The sequence below is a fragment of the Lepidochelys olivacea genome, assembly GCF_965140295.1.
Source record: "Lepidochelys olivacea isolate rLepOli2 genome assembly, chromosome: 3".
In the NCBI taxonomy this organism is placed as follows: Eukaryota; Metazoa; Chordata; order Testudines; family Cheloniidae; genus Lepidochelys; species Lepidochelys olivacea.
In genome coordinates this window covers 158,128,438-158,152,949 of record NC_140413.1, presented here as the reverse complement: position 1 = coordinate 158,152,949, position 24,512 = coordinate 158,128,438, and the positions used below count along the sequence as shown (strand labels likewise).

At 39.1% G+C, this 24,512-nt stretch overlaps 1 protein-coding gene across 4 annotated transcripts in view; it reads right to left on the bottom strand.

Annotated features, from left to right (window-relative positions):
- Positions 1-24,512, bottom strand: part of CDC42BPA (CDC42 binding protein kinase alpha) — a 319,972-nt gene that overhangs the window by 5,836 nt on the left and 289,624 nt on the right. The window contains exons 32-38 of one of the 4 annotated variants that reach the window (XM_084624867.1): positions 24,280-24,377; positions 22,717-22,801; positions 16,351-16,474; positions 14,846-14,963; positions 7,000-7,185; positions 967-1,084; positions 146-303 (exon numbers count right to left, since the gene is read on the bottom strand). In XM_084624867.1, the coding sequence (XP_084480993.1) occupies positions 146-303; positions 967-1,084; positions 7,000-7,185; positions 14,846-14,963; positions 16,351-16,474; positions 22,717-22,801; positions 24,280-24,377 (887 nt within the window). Of the gene's footprint in view, positions 1-145; positions 304-966; positions 1,085-6,999; positions 7,186-7,461; positions 9,415-14,845; positions 14,964-16,350; positions 16,475-22,716; positions 22,802-24,279; positions 24,378-24,512 lie in introns of those variants that run through there. The other 3 variants (XM_084624864.1, XM_084624865.1, XM_084624866.1) reach the window with 3 other exon arrangements.

The following is a 24,512-nucleotide window of genomic DNA, read 5'->3' as shown; positions in this document are numbered from 1 at the left end:
AATGATTTCTAAGCTTCCTAGGGCCAAATCCTGCTCTGTTGCAGCTGTGTTATTCCAGATTTACACAAACAAAACTGAGATTAGAATTTGGGCCCTATCAGTATCCACAGTTTGCAGTTCTCGTCCCTTCGCTCTCGTTACTCACCTCTCGTTCATAGTCCCTTGTAGGCACATCACTGCCTTGGTCTAAACCACCAGAGGACAGCGAACCATCTGATGGTGATGCCATAGGCTGACGCTTGGCTCCATAGCTCCCGCCTGAGAATTCCCGCCGCAAAGCACTGCCATTCTGTGCAGACGATCCTAAAAGGTGTGGGTGAATAAAACTGCATCATGGATGTGTGTGCAAGACACTAAGAAGTTGGCTAGCTGTTACTTTTAGTTTTGTTTTCCTACAGAACCTCCCTTTACATAATCTTTCTTCCCTGTTTTCCATGTACTCTGGATTAGATGGTGGATGTGCTCATGCACTGGAACCCTGCAATATCTAGGCAGGATGGTGGGAATAAAATTTAACCCTTCTATGTCAGCAGCCAGATTTCCAGTGCTGTTACATACACAGAAGGCTCCAAGTAGTTAACTCTAACAACAAAGTGAAAAAAACCCAAAACATTGGGGTGAATGGACAATTTGCCTCTGACTTCAGTGGGGGCAGGATGAAGCCCTTAAGTAGCGGTCAAGAAGTCACAGTATTGAGGAATACAGTACTAATTCTGATATCGTTATAATACCATAAAGATATATATGTTTTAAGAAACAGCAAACACCATGTGGGATTTTCAGAAGTTCTCAGCATTAGTCCAATTGGTAAAACTCTCTCGTTGGCTTCTGTGGGAACAGAGCTGGGCCACTGCTGAGCAACTCTGAAAATCCTGCTCAAGAAGCACAGCTGTAACGCTCCTGCATGGGGCAGTGTTAAGTTTTCACGTTTCTGCACAGGGCTTGTGGCAAGCCAGAGACACTCACTTGCTGCCAACCCGCTACTGGCACTCATCGACCGCCCTGGTTCTGTGCGGGATTTTGTGATAGATGGGATACTGACAGAGGCACTGAACATGCTCCGACTCTCCTGAGGCCGAAGGTTCTGCAGTGCAGGGAGACACAAAGAGAGAGAGGGTTGTGTTCATTCATTCATTTACTGCTGAGTCAGCAGTGGGAGGAGGAGGGAGGAGGTACCAAGTTAAACAAAAAAACCCAAAAGCCCTCACCTTCCCAGAGCTAATTTTCTGGGTGACAGGTCAGCAAATTTGCAGGATACTATTTTGCACCTAAGTGCAGAGACTGGAAGAACACACAGCATGAAAGTGAAGTTTTGAATTACATGGACATATGTAGACAACTGAAAGAACATTCTAATAGAATCAGAATTTTCTTGCTGATGTTGACAAGGAGCCTGACAACTGGTACCAATTTAGATAATACAGTCAGTTAAGAAAAAGATGCTTAATGTAATGCATTGTTTCTAGCTATATCTTTCCAAGTACTATTTCATTGAAATGTATCTCTTTGATGCCATAATTCGTGGCTTGTATATATTTTGTATGACACTGTTATCTAATCAGCCCCTGATGCCTACAGTGTATTTCTTGCAGTTATACAGGACGTATTAGGCCAAACTCTGCTTTCAATTATGCTCGAGTAACTCCACTCTAACTGGCGGAGTTACTTCAGAAATTCATGGGAATAGTTGAGCAAACTTTGGCCTTCTGTTTTCAGATTATATTGCACAGACAAGAATATTTTAGTCTGAACGCTAATCAGATGCTTTTGGTTTTCTAAGAGTATTTTCATTTATTGTCATCCCAAATTAGGGCTCACTCTACTGTTTCCAATGTGACTGCCTGTCTCTGGAGCTTTAGCTAAACATAAGCATGGGCTTATCTTGCTGCTCAGATGGTTTGTATATAGAACTCATTAGCATTAATGGGAATTAGGTATATCAAACCTCTTCACACAGAGGTGGAAACACAGCCCTTTGTAAAAAAAAAAAAACAAAAAAAAAAAAACAGATGCAAACAATTTATAGCACTGAGCAGTTTACAGCACTCATTCCATTTCATCTTTAAAATATACCCTCTCCTTATACTTTTTTTAATCACTAATACCCATGAAATCTTCATTATACTAAGATAACGCAGTTCAGTATGAAAGAAAATTCACAACTGCAGCTGCCTTCTGGAGCAAGAATGTTACTGAAACTTAAAAATGCAATAAAAAGGTTGGAATTGGCTCAGTCCAACCCTCCTGTAGGTATTTTCTCAGAGAGAATCAGACATGTAGCCATCTGTTAGCGAAATATCCTGTACCACAGAAAATAAGCAGCTCAGCCAGACTCACACCACGTTTATGGCAGGGAAAAGCCTTAACCCCAACATTCCATTGCTGTCATGCCATTTTCGGGGGGGGGGGGGCGGTTTGCACACTTTGCAGCCCTTCCCCTCGTGCACATCATGTTCCCAATATGTAATTTGTAACCTTTTATTATTAGATTTTAAAACCATTTCTCTCACTTATGCTATATTTATTTCTACCATTACTACATAAGAGACACCTTAGCTGCAAGGGATCTCAAATCTACCTTTAGGAAGAAGATATGAGGAAGAAGGCAGCATTACACTGCCACTTTTAGCCCCCACAGTGAGAGATGTTAAAAAGATCTGAACACACATCTAGTGCCACACCATTTTATTAAACAATACTTTTTTTTTCTTTTATAGAAGAATCATATTAAGTTATGGTTTCTTATTGTCTAATAGCATGTCAATAATAATACAGGCATATCAAGTCAGTATGTAAAGTCAGTGTACAGGGGAAAATGTGAGCTTGAACTATTTCATACAGTGTGCATCACATCACACTTTGTAGCTCTCATCAGTTGATAAATAGGTGTATAAAACATCTCCATATCTACACACTTATGTCTCCTCCAATAGATGGTAAGGATATGTACAATAATTTAAAGTATCTATTGATTTCTCTAGGTAGGTTACAGCTAAAAAGAGGGTTTCTAGATAATGAATGGATTAAAGTTAGCAATGCAATTAGAACATGTAAAGTGCTAAGAATTGTTTGTTACTTTCCTTTTGTTACTGCCATTGTTTCTAATGCTACACTTACAATCAATCCTTCTGAGTTAATAAGAGATACCCCCTCCTCATTCTTACATGTGGAGAGAAAAATTCATTTTTAATTTGCAATAGGCAAACAAGAATTGTGAATTTCTTTCCACGATCTCTCTCAGTTACCACCATAAGAAAACCTGAGACGCTAGGGGTGGAAAAGCCCTACTGATTATCCAGTCTGTCTCCCTGCCAAGGTTGGATTGTTCCCAACAGTACTTTAGCAAATACTTGCAGGTTTTAAAATGTGCCTCTCAAATAATTCCCAAGAATATATTATCCTGCGTTGTTTACACTTTTTTCAGAAAGCAGTGAACAAACTAAATAGATTTGACAACAATCTTATCTCACTTATCACAGAACATTAAATGGAGTATCTAGTGCTTGTTCTTGTGCCATCCAGCACATGGTAGGCAATTTTGATATAGTTTACAACAACATGAGCATATGGATAGGACAGCAACAGTTAAGACTGCACAGAATGTTAAGGTATTAAGCACTCAAGGGTGTTCGGCTATTGAGGTATTCTGAGACACACTAGGGAAAGCCAAATACAGCACTCTGAGTTGTTATATATTGTGATTAATACATTGGAAATTCAAAAAGGGGCTTTTATGCTTGTCAGATGGTTCTTCAAAGAGAATTGGTATGTTTAATGATAAGGTGGCTACCCTCAACAGAAACTAAGCAACCTCAATCAACAAAGGGGGTGGGGTTGGGAACAAAATTTTGGTTCTTGGAAAGAATACATTAATTTTAAAGAGATCAGCTGTAACACATTAAACCATTAAAGATGGCAGGCACAAAACTTGAGCACCATTGTTTTCCCTTCTATCTGTTTGGAAAGTCCATGTAATCCTTATAAATGTTTATCCCTTCAGAGCAAATGTTCCACTCTTCTTTCTTCTAAAAAAATCAATGCCAGTAAAGAACAGAAACAATGGTAACAAAACAGCATGCACACGACACAGACAAAGAATTCACATAAGGGAACAAACAGCATCTGAAAGCAGTGGTTATAAAACAGCAAAGAGCAACAAGTTAAAAGTCATTATGAAAAAATAACTCTGAGACAACCATTTAAACACACAGAGATCAAACAATTCAAATCTCAGCATATAAAATCCATCACCAGCACTGAACCAAGCAAAAATAAACAAACAAACAGTGAATAGACAATATGCCTTTGAAGAGGAAATAATTGCAGTGGAGACCTGCTTGCAGAGCAGTCTGAGTTAATTGTAGTGATGGAAGGTGAAAGTCCCTTAGTTCAGTGCATCAGAATGCAGATCATGATCTCAGTCAGAGAATGAAACAGACACGAGGAGGGTTGCTACTCTGCACAGATACAATGGTTGGTAGATCTGTGTAATGGTGGATCTACGCATTGCTCCTGCTCCTCTACCATGTTGCCCCTGATCTACCCCCAAACCATACCTCCATGTGGCCTTCCTTAATTCACCTCTTTATGCAATGAAACTACACCAGTCCTGCTGCACATGGGCCTTCCAGAGCCATGGGTGATTGGTGAAATTTGACTCTATAGGAGATTTCCATTGTATTTTCTAAGCAGCCTCCTACTGGGATTTATATTTATTTATCACTAAACAAACCTGGTTTTACTATTTCCCACTGTACAAGGTTATTTTGATCATATGAAATCACAAAGCAATATGAGAGCCCATGTGCATTACAGACACATTTTTTAACTCAGATTGTTGAATCCATCCTATTCAGGTTCTTATAGTGTGCCCATTGCTTTGGTATTGGAGCAACTCCGGAGTTCCATGAAGAGTACTAGTGTCCTTAGGCTAAGTGGAAAAAAACCCAAACATCCCCTGGTTTACACGGTACCATTTCTCTCCTCCAGCCACAGCAAAGCAGAGAAGATGCATTCCTTCACAGAAGCCAAGCGTCTTATGCTCTAAGGAGCTTGAGCTGAGCCCCACACAGAGGGCTCCTGAGTCACTGGTGTCACTCCAGTTTTACACTAGTGTAACATCACTGAATTCAATGTAACTGCAATGTTAGTACTGTGGGTGCTCTATTTTTACCAGGATTTTACACAGCAAGGGCCCAATCAAGCACCCCTCAGTGATTTCAGTGCGGTCACTCACAAGAGTAAGGAAGCGATGTAGGATTGGGTCCTGATGTGTAATCACTTACTGAAATACACCTGCATGTTTTAAGTACAGAAAATAATGGGTGCACCAAGGGGGATAGTCATTGATGCAAAGTGGGACTTCAGTGGGGCATAAGTCTTGGGTTGGCCTTTGCACAAACCATGAATTTCAATCCTACTTAATCAGGATTTTGTTGTTATTTTTGCATTAAGTTGGGTATTCTTCTCATATATTCCACACAACTCTCCACCCAGAAAAAGCCACAAGTTTAAACAGATTGAACAAACCAGATGCAGATGACCACATATAGACCATTTTCTCCAAAATGCTGTTGCTTCGTTTTTGCTTATTTTGTGGTTGTGATGGTCAGGACTTTTCTGACAGTGACAACTGACCATGTATTCAGTTCTCGGGATTTAATTGTGCATGGCTGGCCTCTTCTGATTCCACCCAATTTTCCTGCTGACAGCCTGGACTTTGTATTGTAGTTTCCTCCCCTTTTATGTGAAAAGAGTAACTTTCCCTGAGGGGTCCAAATTCTTGCAAGTATTGTACATAGGCACAGACCTGAAAATCCTATCCAGCAACAGGAATCTGTAGTGGATTCTGGTTTAGGTTACCCAAACCTGCAGAAACACTGCTGTATAAGCCCTCTGCAAAAGAAGCAGTGAAAGGGCATTCCAAGCAGTCTAGCAGTCAAGCTTTTGCATATAGGCGCATAAAGGGCCTGAATCCAAAGCACACTGCAGTCAACAGGAGTCCTTTCTTGGAGTTCAGTGAGCTTTGAATCAGACCCAAACAAGTCTGATCAAACAATGGCATCTATGAACAATCTCCCTTGCAGATTATTCCTGGTCCTACTGGAGATAATCTGGCAGGACAGTGTATGGCAGAACTGTAGGCCAGAACACAGTGCATGGTAACAATGTTTTGCAATGTATGTTTGTGAGCATTTTATCATTATTCATTATGTGTATTACTGCAGAGCCCAGGATTCCCAGTGATGGATCATGGACCTCTCAGTGCTAGGCGCTATGCAAACATAATACGAAGTGGCTGTCGCTGCCCTGAAAATTTTACCATCAAAGTGTCTATTCATCGCCTCTTGTCCTACCTTAGTCTCTGCTTAAATATAGTTATAGGATTTTCTTTCTCCGTAATGAAGCACACACTATTTTTGGTTTTTTCCTTAGTTGCTCCTTTTGTCTATCATCCTGTTGTAGGTTTGTCTAATTTAGGCTGTAAACTCTTCAGGGCACAAAATGAGCCTCTCTTTTAACTCTTGTAAAGGACCATACAAAGTTCTTGCACTACAGAAAAGTTTATTTTTAATAAACAGCTCAAAAGTTTGGCTCAACATAGGTATATCCTGAGCCCTTTTCCAGCCCAAACCTATCAAGAATACAGAATATCTTTCCATTGCTGACAGCTAGAGGATGAACACTGTGGAATATAAAGCTCTATAATTTAATCTTCCACACCCTTTTTAGTAATTTAAAATGGAACATTATTTTCCTAGGAAAAAGGGTCAGTCCAATAATTTTGCTCCTTAATTTTTTAAGCTGTGAAAAATTGTTTCTTCATATATCACCAACAGTGGAAAACATCAGGATGGAATGAGAATACAAAACAGCCAGGGGAGAGTTAAGAGGTGAAAGAAACCATTCACAAAGTTTTGTTTCTCCCATGTTATTAGCTAGGCAAAAGGAAAACCACACAGTGTTAGTACAGTGAACACCCAACTCAGCCGTTCATACCCTCAGAGTCACAAAGGCTGGTGTACCAGGGACAGAGCGCAGAGATGGGGAGTATGCAGGGTTTATGGAATCATAAAAGAGGAATTTTTCAGCTGAATTAACAGTCATGTGATAGATGTGCTTGAAGTTGCTCGGAGAGGAGATCAGACTGAAGTGATGATGAGGGGATGGATATGGAAAACACGGCTATCAAAGACAACAGAGAGAAAAAGATTATGAGGGACAGTTTCACTAGTTATACAGGAGGTGAAATGACTAGCAAACACCATCTGCAGGGATAAGCATAATTTGAAAGACTGGATCAAATTCACTGTAAGTATCCTGCTTGCAAGAAAATAGGCAGATCCTTAGATTACCCTCCCAATCCCCTTATCAACTTCTTTACATTGTATCCCATGTCCCTCTGACCCTGGCTACTGCCATAAACTTAAAACAAATCAAACTTATAACTCATTGGGAATGGATTCTAATATTTATTATTATTTAATACTTCAAACAGCACCATACTTCAAACAGCCTGGTGCTTTACAGACAAAGGAAAAGCATCAGATCCCTGCCTTGAGGAGCTTACAATCTAAGTTAGACATAACACAAACAAGGGAAGGTGAACAAAGATGAGATGGTAAGGGAGGGAAGATTGGGGGGTATGACAGTGAAAAAGCATAAGACCTGCTTCTTGTTATGTAGACATTTTGAGGATTTTATTTAAAAAAAACAGTCAGCATAAGGATATATTATATTTATAGTTTCAGGGAACAAAGGGTGTCAGCAGGGCAGGAATGGAGGTGAGCATGGGAAGAGGAACTGGTTAGTTTCAGGCTAGTGGGGTGAAATTTACCGTGTGTAGGAGGACAGGGAAAGACCTATGCATCAGCAAAGACCAAAATAAGTCCTATGGGACTTTAGGCCTTGTACTGTCTCTCTGTGCAGCAGTGAATTACACCCTTAGTGCATGACGCAGAAAGATACTCAGAAATGCAAGTATTTTTATAGGTGAACTCAGCATTGTTGGGTGCTGTGCTCCCAAAATGTAAAATATAGACAAAGGAAAAAAGTGAATTAAATCTGCAAATTAGACAAAACCAATTTATATTTAGTCTCCAAAGAATGTGCTGACACAGGTGCTTTTGTGATTTGAAGACATCTACATCCAGGAGACTTATTTGAATATTTTTAAGTCTCATTTTCCCTCCATCTACAGAATCATTCCATATGTGCATATTCAGGAGGACAGTCTGCTTTGGGCTGGAATGGCCAATGGTAAACTAGACCAGTTTTTCCTAATCTTCAGCCCTTTCTCCTTCCCTTGTCCAACTGATCTCACCAACTTTTGAAAAAAAAGAATCTGAGCAATGTTAGGACTTTAAAAACAAAATATGGTGCAAGATAGCTGCAAATCAATCAGCTGACTCGTCTGCTAAACCTAAGGCAGTACGTTTTACCCAAGGAATTTATAGAAGTTCAGGGAAACAAAGTGACAGCCCAATATATATTATCTCCAGTCTCAAACAGTAGTTATTACTGTTCTCTACTGGTCCCTCAATCTGAGCTGCTAAGATCCCAACAATCTGCTTTTTTACATATTTGTGTTGTGAAGCACTGCATGGTCAATAAAGCATCAATTACTGATTTACAGCATTTGGTGTATAATGTATACTAATTGCTATTAATATGGGTAGCGGAATCTAGGATATTAGTACTATCATCAGTGTAAGGGAAGCCACTTTTCTGATAATGGTCTCAAGTGGAAAGCAGAGATTGCTGAGCCATCTGTACAAAATAGTGTGCTTGCTGCAGAATGAAGGTATGTTTTAAAAAGCCAACAAGGAAGGGAAAAAAATCCTAACACTACAAGCTTGGAAGCAGACAGCAGGCCCCCAGCAGACCATAAAAATGTTTAGCCAGCATGCATTAATATGGCAATGCCAGGAAACAGCAACACTTTTGGAAACCAATCCTCCCTCCAAGGATCACAGTATGTTTTCAAATGTAGGGTTCCCACTGGTTTTACGTAATACTAAAAGTACATAATAATAATTACTCCGAATGCCTCTGCATGTAAAATTCTACATGTTTCAGTAAATCTGGTTGGTTACTGAAATATAATGATTTATGCATCAAGAAATCAGATTTAAGTATAATGAATACAAGTTCAAATATAATGGCTGTCAAGAATAGTCCTGTAAGGAAAATATCAGGCATGCAGAGCATGAATGTAAAATCAGTCCTGCATATCCGATGGACACAGGTAGTTGGTATGTGCTGCAGTAAGTGTAATTCCAGAATTCGGATCTTCACTACAAGGGAGCATCCACGAGAAAGTGGCTTCAAGAGTCAAGAGGGCAGAAGGGAGACCAAAAAATGTACTGAATTGCCAGGACAAAAGTTCACATGTTTTTAATTGGTGACAGGCTGCTAGGGGAAAAAAGTGTAAATACATAAGTCTGGGGATACTAACAGGAATGATTCAAAATAACACAAATCAAGACAGTGATCCAGAACTAGGTGTATATAATATATATAATTACAGCTCTATTAGTGGCAGATAAGAACTTTTGTTCTTTTAAGAAAGTGAACCCACTTACTACAAAGAGACTCAAACTAACCATTAAAATATTATGAAAGTATAGTTGTTAGAAACTTTACAGTTTTCATTGCCTTTTGTATTTTCACCATGACGGCCCCAATCCTACACCGAGCTCTGTGCAGACAGAGCCTACTTGGATCCCCACTGGGTATGTCTACACTACAGCTGGCAGAGAGTCTTCCAGCTTGGGCAGACAGACTCACACTAAAAATAGGAGTGTGGATGTTCTGGCTTAGGCTGGAGCTCAGGCTCTGAAGCCAGGAGGACTGGGTGGGCTAGAGAGCCTAAGTTTCTGCTCAAGCCAGAATGTCCACACTGCTAGTTTTAACATGCTAGTGCAGGCCCTGTAGTGTGAGTCTGTTGACCCATGCCAGGAGACTTGCTCCCAGCTGCAGTGTAGACATACCCATTGAGATCAATGGGGCTATGTGCAGATGCATGGGTAAATCCACAGCGAGTACAGCATAGGATTGTGTTAAAAGGCAGCAATTTACTCCAATCACATCCAAGAGTTTGACTTACTCCTTAAACAGACAACTTTTCAAAAACAGATGTCTGAACTGTGCTCACACAGTACATATAAGCACCAACAAACCTGCAAACTGCACACAGAAAGCAATGACATCTTTATGAGCATATTGTTACACGCATAGGCAAATTCAAAAATACATGGTGTGCATTTCCATGTCCATGTGCTGGCATCTATTTTGGAGAATGTGTCCCACAGTTTGGAACAGCTAAAAACTCTCAATTTTACTAATTATTATTTTATAACTTAAAGGTTTTGAAATTGAAATCTTAAAATTGTAATTCAATTTTAAATTAGTGCTGTACAAGACATATTTGCAGACAGTCCCTGGTCAGAGAGTTTATACTCCAAAAGGAACACACAGATAAAACACTGAGAAGAGGGATTAGCATACAAAACTAAGCCTGTTTCCTCCTCCTCCCCGCACCTCAATTTTTTAAAAGTGCATTTTAGTGCTCATGAAAAAATGGGTACAGCATGGGCATAGACAGTATAAGATTTCCTCACACACTGCCCTGCCAATGTACCTCAACCTGGATCTGGAGGATCAACTCTAGGAGTTTAAGCTCTATAGTTCAGTCAGTCTTCGGCCTTGACACTGAGAATTTCAGTTAGTACCAACTGTGATAGTGGATTTGTTTGTTGTAGGGACAGTTCTCCACTAGAAACTCAACCCATTTGACAGCAGTCACCAAGGAGATATTAGACAACAGTTATTTTACATTACTGTCATCGTGAGCTAGATACAAACCATAGACCAGAGACAAAAGTCTCCATATCTCACAATCAAACCCCTCTTATCTAATCCTATGATTAAATATCTATCCTGCCTCAGGATCTACTGGCAAGGACCCTTCTGTTTGTGCAGCATCCCATTGACTTCAATGAAATCTCATACTGGGTATATAGGTCCATGCTAGCAGATCCTCATGTAAGACTGGAGTAGCTAAGGATTCACTCACGTGAATAGGGTGGAAAATTAAGCCCTCTTTTTCTTCTTCGTATTTTCAGCTTTTGTTTTTTAACATTTTTGCATTATAACATTTAAAGTACACATTATTTACTTTAAATATAAAACTGTACAAATGCAATGCTTTGACTTTTCTCAAATAAAAAGAAAAATTAGAGCTGATAAAAATAGTCTGACAAATGCATTTTAGCTGTGAAATGATTAACCTGCACAGTTTGCACCCCCGAGTGGTAGAAACCTTGAAATGTAAAAAGTATTGAGCTTGTCCCTGTCTAGTTCTGCTTTAAAAAGGAGTTCAAAAAATAAAATGTTCCAATCTTTTCCATATTTCATGGAGATAATTTTCATGAACACTATTTTCTAAGGCAGAAAATGCAATCTGAGCACCATGAATATAAAAATTCCAAATCTGAATTATTACGCACTCAGACATACACTCCTATTTAAATTTTTATAACAAGCTGCGAGCTTGTGAAAAAATTTCAAAGGCATTTCCTTTCCTTCAAAGAGGAACTATCATACAGGAAAAGCATAGAGATGTATCAGACTAATACTCTAAGTCTCTTCACCTTTCTTTTTATTTTTGTACCTTGTGTTCTAGTTCTTAAAAGTATTTTGTGTTTAGATAATGGCTTGCCCACTCCCAGCCTATTTTCTATTCCCAACTGATCCTTGAGTGAAGTCGTTATAAATTATATTTGATTTGTAACATCACATTCAGTTGTATGGTAACAGAGTGTAATGCCAGAAATATGGTATTTGGACTTCAAAGCAGCAGGGGAAACAGCTGCCTGGAGAAGAATCCTTATCCACGTACAAATTCTGAAATTATGCAACCGGAGTGCAGAGAATTACTGTCTAGATTTAAATTGCTCTAAGTACAGATGTCCCCTTTTCCTTTTTGCTTCAGTGTGAACAAAATAGACTAATAAAAGGTCTGTCTAGTCCGGTACTGTCTCTCTCTCAAGAGGAAGCTGTAAAAGAACCCCACGTAGTGCAATAGCATTTCTTAGGGGAAATTTTCGTCCTGACCCCAAGTGATTAACATGGTGATTGACATAACTCTTGTCATTTTTATCCTAAGTCGTGTGGCACTGCAGGCACAACTGTAATAACAAATGTGAAACCCATTCTAACTACAGTAATATATCCTAACATTGAGGTCCATATGTTAACCTATAGCAGTGAGTTCCTAAGGCTAACTTCAGTACTAAACTATAGTAGTGAAGAAGTCCTACACTGTATATAAATTTAATGTCCTTTAATCCATTCTAAGTGAAAAGTGGAAATCACACATTTTCTCCAAAATTTCATATTCCCTGGTGAGAATTAGAAAACTAATCCTAACTCTAAATGTGACCATTTAATTAAAATAAAGCCTGTTTAATCAGAATGAGTTTAGAGCTAAAAGTCTTTTAGAACTGGGGACACTGAGGAAAAACAATGGCACTTCCAAAATGTTAATGCTGGATTAATGTATTTTTATAAACTAGCTCAGAAAGGGACACTTCACACTTCCACTCAGTTCAGTTTTGCTCCTAGGAATGGGGCTAGGTCAACAGTCTTTGCAACTATTGGCTCCCATTCACTCCCTTTCACTGAGGGTGACTAACAGTATTGCTTTTTGACCCACCTCCAAAGCAGGTATTCGTTCCTCTAGAAAACTCATGCTTTTTTTCAAGTTCCAGCTGAAAGTGGAAAAGTCAAAGGAAACGTTCTCCCATGTATAGCTTTAATCCTAAACCCCTGACCTCCAAAAATTATTACCTTCTTTTAAAATAACTGAAGTTGGGATCCAAAACTAGCCCTTTTCCAGCCGTTCTTTATTAGTAAGATAAATGCTGGCTGTTTGCCAAGTTCCCTTAGATCTGCCTCAGGCACTTCACTATCCGGCTTGTTCTTATTCGCCTAATAATTACCTTTTTGTTGTTTATTACCTATTCTCACTATTTATGCTGTCAATACCAGGATTCTCAGAGTGTTCCATTACTGGTTAGAGAGCCTTTATTCTCTGCACATCTAGTTTCCTCAGCTGATGACCAGATACTGCCAAAGTAGTTAATGTTCAACAGGGCTTTATGGTAATGTGCAATGTAAAAGTACCATCAGCTGCAAAACTGAGGTAAAACGAACATTCTGAGGTCAGAAATTATGCCCCAAACCCTAAGTAGCGCAATACCATTGTACACATCCTTTTTCTGCCTTACCACCATCTTCTCCACTTTTTCTCAAGGACCATTAACAGTTGCAAACATTTTCTGCTGCCTTAGGCCCATAAACTTTAGTTAAGAGTGATGATCATTTAGTTTAGAGTGATGATCATGCCCATTGTATTTATGATATATGCCTACAAGTTACACGAACAAATCCTTATTCAGGCCACAGCCCCTCAGAACTCGTTCACTTCAGTGGGTGTGTAATTATTTAAAAAAAAAAAAGTAGTTTTCACACAAGCAGCTCTGTTTCAGTGATGCCAGCAGACACAGCAGCCTGGCTAGAGAGAGTGGAAAATGGGAACTTCAGCATGGATGAAACCTGGGCCTAAACACAGTAGAACTGATATGGTTCCACTATACAAGGGGAGCATGCTGCGGAGAGACCAGGCAGGGGGCTCTGCATATGGCAATGAAACACTGGAGTTAGGAGAAAGATTCACTGGCCATTCCATGCATGAGTCAAAACCAGGCACCACAGACGCTACTGCGTTCTGAGAACATAGTAGCAGTGCCAAAGCTGCTGTGTGGCCTTCGGCGGGGGAACCCATCTCTCTGGATTTCCACAGAGAACCAGAGTCCAAACCCTGTCAATTTGGACTGTGAGCAGGGGCTGTTGTTTCCCCCCATAATGTGTGCTGTATGAACAGCTCATGTGAGTGACTGCGCATAAATTAATGGCGGCTCGTGACTTTCTTGACAGGTGAGACTAATGACAAAATCGTTATTTCCACCTCAGCCCAATGTGTAACGTAATAGCTATTAAAAGCTTACCTTACTTATAGTGAAAAAGCAGCAGGTGGACTTGGGAGCTGGAGCCGCTGCTACGTGGGCTGGAGCCAGGGGGTGGAGCATGAAGCAGGCCTGGGGCACAGCATTGGCTACTTGTGCACATGCATGAGCCCCACCAAAAGGGGGAGGGAGCTGGGGAGGTGCAGGGCACAGGCTCCATCCCCACCTACTCCCTACAGACTCTCAACAGCCCAGCCTTAACTGCATCACCTCACCAAGCCATGGTTACCACAGCAATGCCTTCATAAAGTGACTCCTGGAGATGGTAAGTTGCTACAGTAAAAAGGCAGCTTCTTGTGGCACAATTAGCTATCCCAAGACCTGAGCCTCATGCAGCACTTTCTTCAAACTTTCTGGTGTTGTATTTCACTACTGGAGAGAGTGAGTCGTAACATTTAAATCAAATCACAAGTTGTTCTTAAAACTGCATATGTTTTTCAATTACATAAAAAAATATGGAAAATGTATTTTGTAGTTTTTGGGAATTCTTGTTTAGGCTGAGCCTCACCTGTCTGGGCTGACGAACTGGCCTGGTATAAACTCAGGCGTCTCCAACGAGCTGCCTCTCCAGTATGTAATTGCACACATTCCACCTTGGACAGTACCACTTTATATCCATTTTCACTAGTTACGTTGCTGCTTGTATGAAAGATGGTAACATTTTGAATATATATTTAACACTAACCAAATTTTAATTTCTCTTTTATATGCAATCGCAGATATATTCATTCATTCATTCTCTCCCACTTGCTTACCATAGGCAGGTCTTTGAGGATCTGTATTCCATCTCCTGGACCCATGTGTGCTATGTGGTTAAAATTAGTTGGATTAGAAATTAATTTATTTCTCATTTCTGGATCTCGTAGCATCTCCCTGAAAGAGAAAATACTTAGTTTAGATATTTTATACACGAGAAAGATGGACATTAAAAAGATCAAATAAATATAGTTTCATTACTTGTTACTTTAAAATGGAAATTGGTAAATTAAATATTTGGCCATGTTAAACAGAAGGATAAGCCTTGCTGATCTATTCCAGTCCCCAGCCTGGGGAAAGAGGGCAGGAAGAAAGGAATGTTATTTTGCAGGCTAACAGCCCACATCCATGAGAATCAAAATAGTTACTGAGATTCAGAGACTGCACAACCAGTGTGAGCTGAGACAGTACTCAAGAAAAGATGCAGAATTGGGCTCATTGGTGACTTGGTGCTGCAAAGATGGAGGCAGAGATGACAGACAGAAGATAAAAGAAGAATTAGAAGAATACTGCACTACCTTTCACATTCTATGGTCAGATTTACTTTAAGAGCTCTCCAAAAATGGCACAGATGCATTCATTTCAGAATTCAAAATATTTTTTTTAATAAAAAGACAGAACCTCAAGCAACTTGGAAAAGATAAAGACAAGAACTGTGGCATTTTAGCATCACTGTACAACTGCTGTTCCTTTTCTTAGAGCCGAACAGGAAGCAAAGTGGAAGGTCAACCATGTTTTCCAGTGGAAAAGTTGGTAGCGAACAAAAACATTTATTTCTTCAGATGTGTTTTAACACAGTTGCTGGCAATCTTTTGTGGGCAAAAGGAACTCAGGTAGCTGAAGTGGTCAGTGACATGAAAGTTAGGTTTAATGTGAACTCTAAAGATACTTCTGGACTATTTTGATTGACAGTCCTTTAAAGACATTTATATTTCATGTACATGTCTTGAAGCACCACCCTCCAGGTGACTTCTCTTGTGATTTAGAGCAAGCTTATGACAGTTTTGTAAGACTCATCAGTTAAGTAATACATTCTATAAAAAAGATGCCTTGGAATACTGTTGAGGATGAGATGGGTATTGCCCTAAACAATAAAAGGCAGAACCAGAGTCTGAAAGTAATTAATCCATATGCATAGCTAGCAATGTAATCTCCTTTTGTAAAATGTTTATTATAGATTTTTATATATACAGAATATGCGCACACACACACACACACATATATATGTATATACAGTATGTGGGGGCATGCTTTCCAAATTACAGAAACTGTTTCACACAAATATTTTATTAAAAAGGAATCAAAGTACTGAAATATTCAGTGCATATTCATATCCAGACTAGTATTAATACAAATTATACATCAAGGATAAACACAATGGTGAAAAGACAAAATGTCTGAAAACAACTCTCTCTAACAAATGAAATACTACACTGACATCAGACAGACATTCCTTCAGGGCCTACAGGCATGTACAGAAGACAAGTACAGGTTGAATACCGACCTCCTCTGCTGCATTCTTTCCTCCTCTGGTACTCTGAATGAATAACGACGCTTATTGTTGATGTTTCGAACCATTTGCTTCCGGCTGTTATCTGATGTCTCAGGAACTACCAGTTCATCTCCCTCTAGAAACAACATCAAAAATATCCAACAGGTTGCTTACTTGGTAATTTAATAAACCATTTAGAACAAATAAATTTATTTAGCTTTTGTACCTAAATCATCTGACAGCTGCCCTGTAAGAGAGCATAAAGAGCTGGTGGGTGTTCAGAAGCCCAAATAGGAAAACAGGAAGGTCACAAATAAATTAAAAAATCCTCAGTGGTGTATCAAAATACATTGGCTCTCTGGACACTCCGTCAACTCTAGAGTCACACTGGAGGATTCACCCCAGAAGTCACATCCTCTCAGGAAAAAACAGAATGCAAGTTATGTCTGAGCAACCAGAAATACTATGAACAGAACAACAAAGCTTGTAAAAACGTAGTTTAATCAGTAACAGCCTGATTCTGCAACATTTACAACTGAACAGTCCCACTGCAGTCTCAACGCTAAATATAATCTCATTCTTCCCCCACAAACAGAATACACAGCATGTTTAACCCATGCATATATACGCATGCTGAATATTTGCTAATATTGATGAGGTTGCAATTAAATTTGTGTATTCTAGTGTGAGGGAGATCAATGTATCATGACTAGTGTGTTTCCTTAACAGTTGGAAGCAAAAGGAAGTTCCTTGTGAAAATATGGAGTTTGTCATTGCCAGTAGAAATCTGCTGTGTGGACAATAGGGTACAGTACAGAAAGGAGTATCCCATGGCTTCATATTTCCTTGCTTTAAGAGTTTGGGGGCAATAGAAACTGAAATCCTTTTAAAAGTAGTGTTTGTTTATGGAATAACACTAAACAAGTCAGTTTCACATCACCTTGTCCTTCCTTCATGTTCCCCATTTCTTGGTTGTTTCATGTACCGGCCTTTCCTCATATGCTAATTTTTGAAGTCTTTAGGACAGGAACTGCCTTTATTATACGTGTACCCTATCTAGCACAATGGGCCTTGATCGGGGGCTTCTAGGTGCTACAGCAATGCAAATATTGATCAATAATTAAAATAACTGGGTAGAAATTGAAAGAAATTTGCTTATTACCATAATCACTGGGTAAAGTCTCCTATTCAGACTACCCCAAAAATTTCTTTGTTTCAAACCCTCTTATACCGAATACTCTAAATGCATGGAGAAAATCTATTGTGTTACTCAATTTCAATGCCTTTCTCACCTCATTTTTTGGCAATTTCAGATAACCCCCATTTCCTACCAAGGATAAATAAAACTTCTTTGGATTTATGGGGTGTGTCAGATGATAACAGGCTCTTCTAATTTTCACAGCAGAGCTGCAACAAATACACTCCATTCTCAAAATACCTTTCTATAATTATTTCAGATAAGGCACTGTATAATGACAAAGAAAAGTCAGTGCCCTTGAAAATCTACAAAATATAGAATTTATTTTCTCCACACCAACAAAATCCACAAGGTTTCATCATACAACTTTTTAGCAAAGAAGGCTTGAACAGCTCAAAAATATTCAGAAGGCCAGAGAAAGGACCTCAGGCCTCACACGCTAACTTTCTTTAGCAGACTTTGCTTAAAATCACTAGAACATCATACTCCTGCCAAACATCTAGAAACTCAATGCAAACTGCTTCTTCATTCATATCTTGCTCCAAAGAGACTATTTCTTATGGAAACACTCAAACTGATATTTTTTGCCACAACTGTGGGAAAGGGGGAGATCCTCCCACCCCATGTACTGGTCATGCCTAGTCATGTCCTAGTAGAGACTCATAGGTTCATAGACTTTCAGGTCAGAAGGGACCATCATGATTATCTAGTCTGACCTCCTGCGCATTGCAGGCCACAGAACCTCACCCACCCACTCCTGTAATAGACCCATAACCTGTGGCTGAGTTACTGAAGTCCTCCAAGCATGATTTAAAGATTTCAAGTTAGAGAATCCGTCATTTACCTGCAAGTGACCCGTGATCCATGTTGCAGAGAAAGACGAAAACCTCCCAGGATCTCTGCCAATCTGACCTGGGAGAAAATTTCTTCCTGACCCCAAATATGGTGATCAGGTGGACCATGAGCATGTGGGTAAGACCCACCAGCCAGTCACCTGGGAAAGAATTCTCGGTAGTAACTCAGAACCCTGCCCATCTAGTGTCCCATCACTGGCTGTTAGAGATATTTGTTGCTACCAGTGGCAGATTGGCTACATGCCATTGTGGGCAGTCCCATCATACCATCCCCTCCATAAACTTATCAAGCTCAGTCTTGAAGCTAGTTAGGTTTTTTGCCCCCACTGCTTTCCTTGGAAGGCTGTTCCAGAACTTCACTCCTCTAATTGTGGAAACCTTCATCTAATTTCAAGCCCAGACTTGTTGATGGCCAGTTTATACCATTTGTTCTTGTGTCCACATTGGCGCTTACCTTAAATAACCCCTCTCCCTCCCTGGTATTTATCCCTCTGATGTATTTATAGAGAACAATTATATCTCTGCTCAGCCTTCTTTTGGTTATGCTAAACAAGCCAAGTTCTTTGAGTCTCCTCTCATAAGACAGGTTTTCCATTCCTTGGACCATCCTAGTGCCCTTCTCTGCATCTAACCAGTTTGAATTCATCTTTCTTAAATGTGGGAGACCAGAATTGCACACAGTATTCCAGATGAGATCTCACCAGTGCTTTGTATAATGGTACTAACATGTCCCTGTCTCTACTGGAAATACTTTGCCTGATGCATCCTCAGTCTGCATTAGCCTTTTTCACAGCTGCATCACATTGATGGTTCATAGTCATCCTGTGATGAACCAATACACCCAGGTCTTTCTCCTCTGTCACTTCCTTCTGATAAGTCCTAGCTTATAGTAAAAATTCTTGTTGTTAGTCCCTAAGTGCATGACCCATTACACTTTGCACTATTAAATTTCATCCCATTTCTATTACTCCAGTGTTCAAGGTCATTCAGATGTTCTTGTACGATATTTTGGTCCTCCTCAGTATTGGCAATACTTTGTGTTATCCACAAATTTTATTAGCAAACACTCACTTTTTGTGCCAAAGGTCATAATAAAAATGTTAAATAAGATTGGTCCCAAAACCAATCCCTGAGGAACTGCACCAACCTCTCTCCAGCCTGACACTTCACCTTTCAGTATGACCTGTTGTAGTCTACCTTTTAACTAGTTCCTTTAGTCACATTTCAATTCTCATATTAATCCCCATCATCTCCAATTGAACTACTGATTTTTCCAGGTGGAACTGTATCAGATGCTTTACTGAAATCGAGGTAGATTAGATCGACTGCATTTCCTTTGTCTAAAAAAAATCAGTTATGTCAAAGAAAGTGATCAGGTTTTTCTGGCACAGTCTGCCGTTTGTAAAACCATGTTGTACTTTATCTCAATTACCATTTACCTCTATGTCCTTAACTACTTTCTCTTTCAAAATGTGTTCCAAGTCTTTGCATACAATTGAGGTCAAGCTAACAGGCCTGTAGTTTCCTGCATCACCTTTTTTGCTTTATTAAACATAGGTACTATATTAGCAATTCTCCAGTCATAGGGTATGACCCCTGAGTTTACAGAGTTATTAAAAATCCTTGGTCTTGGGCTTGCAATTTCATGTGCCAGTCCCCTTAGTGTTCTTAGATAGAAATTATCCAGGCCCCCCGATTTAGTCCCCTTAAGATGTTTAGTTTGACTTCCACCTCGGATGTGCTAATTTCTATTTCCATATTCTTCTTCCCATTAGCTACCCTGCCACCACCCACAAGCTTTTCATTACCCTTATTAAAAACCGAGGCGAAGTATTTGTTTAGGTGTTGGGCCATGCCTATATTATCTTTAATCTGCACCCCATCCTCAGTACTTAGCAGTTCCACTTCTTTTCTTGTTTTTTTTTTTTTAATATATATTGCTATAGAACCTTTTACTATTGGTTTTAATTTCCTTTGCAAGGTCCAACTCTATTTGGCTTTTGGCAGCTCTCACTTTATCCCTATACTTTCTGACCTCCAAGAGGTAGCTTTCCTTGTTGATTCCTCCCATCCTCCATTCTTGGTAGGCTTTCTGCTTTCTCTTAATAACCTGTTTGAGATGCTTGGTCTGCAATCCTTCCCTACGAATTTTTTCCCTTGCTTGGGATGCAGGCTTCAGATACTTTAAGTCAAAGTTGCAGAAGCTAATTCCAAGCCTCCTGCACCTTCAGATCCTTGAATTCTTCAGTCCAGTCCATTTGCATTAATTTTTTTAAAGTTTGCCCTTTGAAATTAAGAACCCTCATTGCAGATCTATTTTTGTTTATCCTTCCATTTAGTTTAAAGTGAATATGATCACTAAAATCAAGGCTGTTTCCTACAACCAACTCTTAGGCCTGGTCTACGCTGGGGGAGGGGGGATTGATCTAAGATACGCAACTTCAGCTACGAGAATAGTGTAGCTGAAGTCGACGTACTTAGATCTACTTACTGTGGCATCTTCATGGCAGTGAATCGACTGCTGCTGCTTCCCTGTCGACTCCGCTTCCGCCTCTTGTGGTGGTGAAGTACAAGAGTCAACGGGAGAGTGCTCCGGGATCGATTTATCACGTCTAGACTAGATGCGATAAATCAACCCCTGATAGATCGATCGCTATCCTACCTGGCCTTAGGGATTAGATCTTTAGCAATGTTAACCAAATAACAGGAACCTCACTTTCAAACAAGGCTAAGACTGCTTTTTGGGTTTTGAAAATATGGATCCTCCAGACATGTACCATGCATGAACTCATCCAACAGCAACTGCCCACTGTGATACTAGGTTTTGCATGTAACTTTGCATATAACTCCTTCTTTCCTTAAGGTTAATGGCTGGTTTCATAAAGCATGGTCTATACTAGTAATGAAAAAAATTACAAATCTTAAAGGAGATAAACTTGCAGAATACCTGTTGCTTGGCAGCCTTTTTTGGAAGATGCTGAGATGTGTAGAGGAGCAAAAAACCTGTTTCGCTCACTTTTCTATTGGGATAGTTTGGCTCCTGATCTAACTCCCAGCCCTCATTTAGATCTGCAAATTCTCTGTACATACTCCCACATATTGTTCCTCTCTACCACTTCTATCCCACTTAGAGTAATTTGCTTGTCAATAACTGGATCTCAATAGATACTTAACTCTCTCTCTAGAAAATTATATTCCTCTTAGTTTAACTTTTAGAGGCCACTGGTGGCTTTTTGGGTGTATAGTTATAAACTTACATACCATGGCAATCATTCTGTTTATTCCGCCTCTTGTGCATTTATATTTTTATACTCACAACAGTAAAATTATTTACTTAAAGTAGTTACTATCTTTTCTCTCTATGGATCAATTTTATATATTTAACTGTAAAATCTGATGATGATACTACTATAACTATTGTTACTATTACTATTTATATAGCATTTGTCACATTCTATTAATTTTCCAATAAAAAGAAAATTAGAAAAAATCCTCACACACCAACAGTAGAAACACTTTAAAGTAAAATAACAAAAAAATGTGTCTGAAACTTATATTTTAGCTGATCATTTTTACTGAAGAGAGCAACACAGAAACATCTCATAGCAACGTGCTATAAAGCAGCATAAGAAATTGTCAATATTTCAAAGCCAACTCTTTGGCACAGAAATGCAGATGGTCTTTGTCAGTATGTTATGAAGAATAGTACTGCACTGCTTTCTGACACTAATAGGTTCTGAGTCGCAGGGTACTGTTTTGGGGGAAGGGGTTGGATATGTGTAAACCTGATTTTAAACCAGAATTAGAGAGAACCTTATGGAAGCCTACATTTTCCCTATTGCATTTTTAGACACCATATTTTGGCAGGAACGGATTCTGGATTTTAACAGTTTTTTAGTTGCTCTAATCCTTTACTTTATCACCAAGAAATTAAAGACCATAACTAAGATGGTGGCATTGGGCTCTGAACACACCAAAATACAAGAATCAAATTTTGAAGTAAAACATAATCATGGATTTTCCAAATATTTAAGGTGACGAACCTGGGCTTTTGGTGGGCTCTATTTTCTAATCTCTTTAAAGTTAAGATTAAAAAAATCCTACTCTTCATTGCAAGTTTGAAAAGAGAAAAGGTTCAACGTAATTAAAGTAGGCTTTTATACCTCTCCAAATCATTGTGGTATCCCAGTGCCTGGTTTGCTTCCAAGTTAATAAATACAGATGGGTTTGAGATATAATAATCCACAACTCAAATATCCAGGCCAGAGCAAGGTGCTATTTCAAAAGAAACAATAGCAGTTGTAAAATCTGCTCTCTCTTACTTACCTGCCATCTTATTTTTGAAGTATATTAATCTAATTGTCTCCAGTCCTAAAAGGTTTAGTGATCCTTCTGTATTCAATGGTCGTACCTGAAACAATTGAAAACAAATACCTTCATAATAAATCATATTTATATAGTGCCTCTCATCTTGAAAGATTCCAAAGAGCATTAAAACTGTATAAAACAAGCTTTACTAAGATACAGCCATCTCAGAGGTGCACAGGAGGGAGCCAATTGGTGCAGAGCATACAGCACAACAGTAGCATAAAAGCAATTTTGGCCAGTGGCACATGGGAATGCTCTAGGGTGACCAGCTGTCCCGATTTTGGGGTCTTTTTCTTATATAGGCTCAGATTACCCACCCCCATCCCGATTTTTCACACTTGCTTTCTGGTCACCCTAGAATTCTCTGCTCTTGTGAGGAATGACAGTGCATCTTTAATGATCACCCAATACAGAAACAATCCTGGTGTTTAAGGCTTCATCTAAGTAACTTGCCCACAGTAAATTGCATAAAACAATTTATTTAACTAAATGACGGAGGGCTAAATTCCCAGGATTCAAACATATGGTTCTGCAATGAGTCTATTTTTTTTTCAGACCTTAAGCATAGAGACACACCTCTGTCAGGGCATTAGCATCTTGATGATGCTTTTGCAACTTGATGTTGTGCGGCAGTGTCATGTCACACAGATTTTTGCAGTTTCAAATTTCAAAAGATGAAAATCATTTCTCACTATATTTAGACTGTATATTCTATTGAAAAATAAAATCTTTCTATCAAATCACCATTTTTGAGTCTCCTACATACAGCAGCTCCCCTCTTGCTGAAAAGTGGCTTCATTTGTTACACTACCATTCTGTGTTTACCAGTAATCAAAGATAATAAATTTCACCTTGAAAAGCAGGAATGAAATTTTTTGGCCGTTTAAAACTGGAGTAACACATTGGTCAATCAAGCCCAAGGTGTGACAAACAGTTTTCAACTCTTGAACATTTGAGTGCTGAAAAATACAGTATTTAGTAATGAAGTGACAGTTTTCTCCCAGCAAAAAGATTTTCTTTGCTGTGTTATGCTGTATTTTTGCTATGAAAATATTTCCTCCTTATCACTGATGTAGGACCAGTGTTCCAAAAAGCATTTTAGCTCTAGTAGTATTTGTGCTGGTCCCACCAAAGTATTTCTAACCATAGCTGGTTATAACATCCTGAAATTCCAAGTGGGGCAAGACTTGTTCAGATCTTTTCAATCTGTAATATCTATTAGGTTATGGCAATAACACAGAAACTATCAGTTTCTATGACATTAATATTCTATAAAAAAAACCAACAAGTGCAAAAGACTTTCCTGGGTATTGATTCACCACTCATTTATCTGCAATGACGAAATCGTAGCCGAAGCAGACAGCACGTCAAGGTGCACATTAGTCTTTCTATTAGCAGTTCCTTTCAGTTCAAGTATATTCTTTAATGATGTCCCATATCCCAGCTGCTATCAACTTTTTAGACACATTTGTTAGGAGTATTATAGCCTGGCAAATTGGTTTGCTGCCCAAAGCTAGTTACCTTCTTGAGTGGAATAGTCTGAATCCATTCCATAGAGTTCACATCAAAGATATCGACTGCATTTTCACTGTATACTGAGAGGCATGGTGCATTGTAACCTAAGAGGGAAGGATTAAATACATTGTCATATGCATTTAGCCAACACAGTATTCATAGCACAGAATTTCTTAAGGACAGTTTAACTGCATTCATTGAAATATACTCCAAGTATTACTGATACTTCTGAGAACACT